General features: G+C 42.5%; 1 protein-coding gene across 1 annotated transcript in view; it reads left to right on the top strand.

Annotated features, from left to right (window-relative positions):
* zzz3 (zinc finger, ZZ-type containing 3) overlaps nucleotides 1–4,220 on the top strand; it is a gene marked incomplete at its 3' end in the record, with an annotated part of 17,048 nt that overhangs the window by 530 nt on the left and 12,298 nt on the right. Inside the window, 2 exon segments of the mRNA XM_035670482.1 lie at nucleotides 3,986–4,216; nucleotides 4,219–4,220. The exon segment at nucleotides 4,219–4,220 is cut by the window's right edge and continues 1,146 nt beyond it. Coding sequence (XP_035526375.1) covers nucleotides 4,051–4,216; nucleotides 4,219–4,220 — 168 coding nt within the window. The 5' untranslated portion in view covers nucleotides 3,986–4,050.

The following is a 4,220-nucleotide window of genomic DNA, read 5'->3' as shown; positions in this document are numbered from 1 at the left end:
TTTTTTTGTTGGGGGGGGGGGGGTGTTGGGATTTTGAGCTTTTCTCATCGGCATGTGTACCAAACACCAGTCCGTGGATTTTATACGGCAGTAGGCCCCCCCCCAACCCCCCAACCCCCGAGGAAGTGTTGAACTACAGGTCAGCAACAAGAGATGAGCGGCCCAACACGACGGTAAAACAACATAGAGCTTGTTTGTTTACCATTTAAACAAAAACAACAACAAATTCTCACCCTAAAACTTACGTAACGGGACGGGTAGCTGTAGCTGCGTTCACCCAACAACAGCACTGCGCTTGTATGGTGTGTTTACGTGTGTGTGTGTGTGTGTGTGTGTGTGGAGTTTGCAGCCTCTTTTTTTTAAGAAATATATCAATGAAAGTTTTATATTAAATGAGCCATCCTTTAAATACTCGTCTGTCGTGGTGATAGCAGTGCAAGCAGCACGTGTTAACACAACTTCACAACCAAACAGCTTTAGTGAAGAACAGGAAGTGGTTTTATTGTGAATTACAGTCACACATGTGGTCCTGTGTGTGTGTGTGTGGCTGCACTAATATATATATAATACACCTGCCACCATGTCAGAACCAGTGTGTTTAAGCTGTGATTCACTCAAACCTTTTGCTACTGTTGAATAGTAAGTTTGTACTAAAGGCAGGTGTATTGTGATCTCAGTTTTATCGTATTTAATGGGAGTTGTCACATTTTAAAAGCTCCGCTGTGCAACATTTAGGAGGATCTATTGGGAGTAATGGCATACAGCATGCATAACAATGTTTTAATTAGTGTATAATCACCTGAATGTAGGAATTATTGTGCTTTTGTTACCTTTAGAAAAAGCTTTTTATAGCTACAGTCCAGTATGTCTTCGACTACACTGCTAGATGCCACTAAATCCTAAACACTGGGCCTTTTTGTTTTATATTAAATGTTGATATATGACGCATAAGATAACCTGCAAAAATATATAACGTTTCTGTTCGGCTCACTAACTGAGCCCCAACAGTGGAGAGCGAAACATAAATGCTTCACAACCTTTTTCTTTTTCAGGCTTTTGACCCATAAAACAGAGAAATGTCCACTTGTAACTCCTCGTCAGACATTACGGACTCAGTGTTGACGTGAGTTGAGTATTTCGTGAGGAAATTAACCTAAAAACTGAGCAAAAGTCAGAAAATAATACATTAATTTTGTTAAACTGATTTCTTTCCTGCTTCTTTAATCCTCCTTTTATTATTTTAATGTTCATCGTACTCACAACTTTTATTGTTTCATGGCCGCAAAACTCTTTTCCAACAGGCAACTGAAAGCTTATTGATTGATTATTAATTGAGGCCTTGCCAACAAGTTAACGTGTTAATTATTCTGACAAGAAAGAGTTTTTTTCCCCCATATTATAGTTGTTCAGCTAAACTGCAGCCCTTGTAATTTTGAAGCAGTGATTAGTTTTCAGTTTTTGAGAGTAGGTCAGATGAGAAGGTTTAATTAGTTGACTCAATTTGAGTCAAAGGGTGAGTGCTCCGTCTGAATAACCTGCCCGCTCCCCCTTTTCTGTGTTTCTTTCTTTCTCGCTCTTTATTTTACGCATGGACAAATCACATTAGCGTCCTCAGCTGGAGTCTTCAGCGGAGTGCGAGTAATACGTGCATGTGGTAGCGCTTGTTCCAGGTGACTAGTACGTTAACTCCCCGAAGGAAGATTATCAAAATGTATTTATTTGGCAGAAGTAGCCTCTGTGTGTTTTTTGGGATGTGTTAGCACAGTAGGGAAAGGAGCTTTTACATCAGTGTGATTGATTGATGTACTTGGAGTTAATGTGAACGAGCACCACGTCCACAATGTTAATTGATGCAATCATTTCTCTGCTGCTGTGACTTTGTCTCATCTTCATCTTCTGCTAAAGGACACCATGTGAGTGTTCTCCCCCTGAATGTCCCTTTAATACGACCTTTACCAGCTCCCCTTTTATTGTCCTCTGTTGTTAGATTTATTATTTGGAGCTATCATCTAGAGGGTACTTCAGTGTGTGTGTGTGTGTGTGTGTGTGTGTGTCTTTACTTTCGTCCACTACATGTACACAGATGACTGTTTTACTAACTAATGTAAAGATTAAAGCTTGAGGATGATTATGGTTTACAGTCGCACACTAAAACCAGTTGTTTGATGGTGGAGTCGAGGCTCGGATGTGCACACAGACAGTGTAGTGGTTCTGTTCATACGGGTTTCTGGAGGACGCGTTCCCCACAGTGTAGTGGTTCGGTTTGCGGCTGTCCGCGCGGATCTTATGCGTTAATCCTCTGATAATAACATTTACGTGACTCGGACCCGAGCGGATCCTCGTGCGCCTGCAAAAAGTCTAATTTCTTGATGGAAATAATAGAAATAAAAAGTAAGCATAGGATTATAAGTGGAAGTTGAAGTGGTTATGCGTGTGGATATTGATCTGTATGTGCACATTTCTGTTCAGTCTCTACATGTGGAAGGATATACACGGACTTATATTCTTGGACGTGAAGATGGATCTCTGTAAGATCTTCATGTGGACTAAATGGCTCACAAAGAATACAATTCAATTTCTCTTATCTTAGAATACTCTTTTATGTATTTACTTTTTCATTTGCTGAAATATTAAAAGAATGTATGTATAATTTCTGCTTTAATGTCAGGAAAACGAAGCATCTTTGTTTATGTTTCCTTATCGTTGATGCAGCCCTAATGTACTCTCTATTACTCGAGGTGATATTTTTATGTGAAAGCTACTTCTGATTTATTCTTCTGTGAACCGTCAGCCACGTGGTGTCTTCTGTTGTAGCCACGTTACTCCACAACCTGTATGTAAAGGTGTTCCTGTGAGTGAAACGACGGATCGTCCGACCTCGATTAGGTTATAACTTGCCGTCCGTGACGTTACCCGTTATCTGTGAAACGTATTATATAGCACAGAATAAGATATCCAAGATTGAGTGCTCATTATTCTGTATTCATTTTCCAGCTCACACGGTAAGCCAGGACTTCTGTTCCGCTGCACAGTAATGTCCTTCATCTGCGGGACACCTCAGGCAGCACACAGCGAGCTTGGGAAGGCTTTGTTGTGCCTTAAACTGTGTCAGGAAGTGAATCGTCATGTCCTAAGCCTTCATGGTCGTCCACACTTTAAGCCTGTAAGCCTCGTGTGGGATTCTTGTTGTCGGAGCGTTTTAGGTTTTATTTTGTACGTTCTGATAAGTTGTGGAGGGATTGCAGCCTGTTGGTCCTCTGGCACACCTGTTACGAAGAGATAAACTGCCTGCAGCGTTATCTGTGTACCGTGTGTCTTCTGTGTCAGAAATCAGTCAACCAGTGAGCCATATTTATTTTTTTGCGCGACAGAAATAAGCAGTAATCTCTGCAGGGAAGAAATAAATACGCCCTCACTGAAACATACACACAGTTCTGCACTATAGCTTGTTTATTTGATTATTATTTTTTTGTTTTAATGCAGTTTTCTTTACACGGACGAGCCTGTACGCTGTGACATTTGTGTAGTGGCAGAGGAGACTGTGATTGGTCATTTAGGAGGGACGGAAGATCTGACCTTATAGTTTCCTGTTTTATCTTCCACCTTTTTAAATGCAGGTGGAACGTCTGTAATTTGTGCGGCCCGGGGAAGACGTCTCGTTGTGCTCGTGGACAGAAGGTGTTGCTTAGCTACAGCGACAGGAGAAATCAATACCTCTCTCCGGTGGGAGCTGAGAAATGACCCGAGCGGCATTTAGTAAAGGCCTTTCGGCGACCGCTTTGGTTTGAAACACCCCCCCGGTACTGTTCACGCATTAATTTGTATCACGACCGCCCAGTGAAACCAATCAAACATAAAGCCGTTGCGAAGACAGTGCTGCGGTGAAACCACGGAGTTGTAAAAGGTTCAACCTCTTTTTTTTTTGTTTTTAGTGATTATCTTGACTTAATGAAGTGCGTGTTATCTGTCTGTGTGTGTTTTGCAGGTGCCCACATTCTGCTGCAGAGGAGAGAGCACCAGGATGATGAGACAGTAGGCACCCGCCGTAGTATGGCCGCGTCCCGTTCCTCGCGCGTCACAAGGTCGTCAGTGGGGCTCAATGGATTGGATGAGAACTTTTGTGGTCGAACCCTCAGGAACCGCAGCATCGCCCAGCCGGAGGAGACGTCGGTGTCTCCGCTACCTAGGGCCCGCTCCCCCAAGAAGAAGCAGGAGGCGAA

The sequence above is a fragment of the Morone saxatilis genome, unplaced genomic scaffold (assembly GCF_004916995.1).
Source record: "Morone saxatilis isolate NCDOM2014 unplaced genomic scaffold, NCSU_SB_2.0 Contig23, whole genome shotgun sequence".
Taxonomy (NCBI): Eukaryota; Metazoa; Chordata; class Actinopteri; family Moronidae; genus Morone; species Morone saxatilis.
Note: the sequence above shows the minus strand (reverse complement) of the source record. Positions and strands in the feature narration are given on the sequence as shown.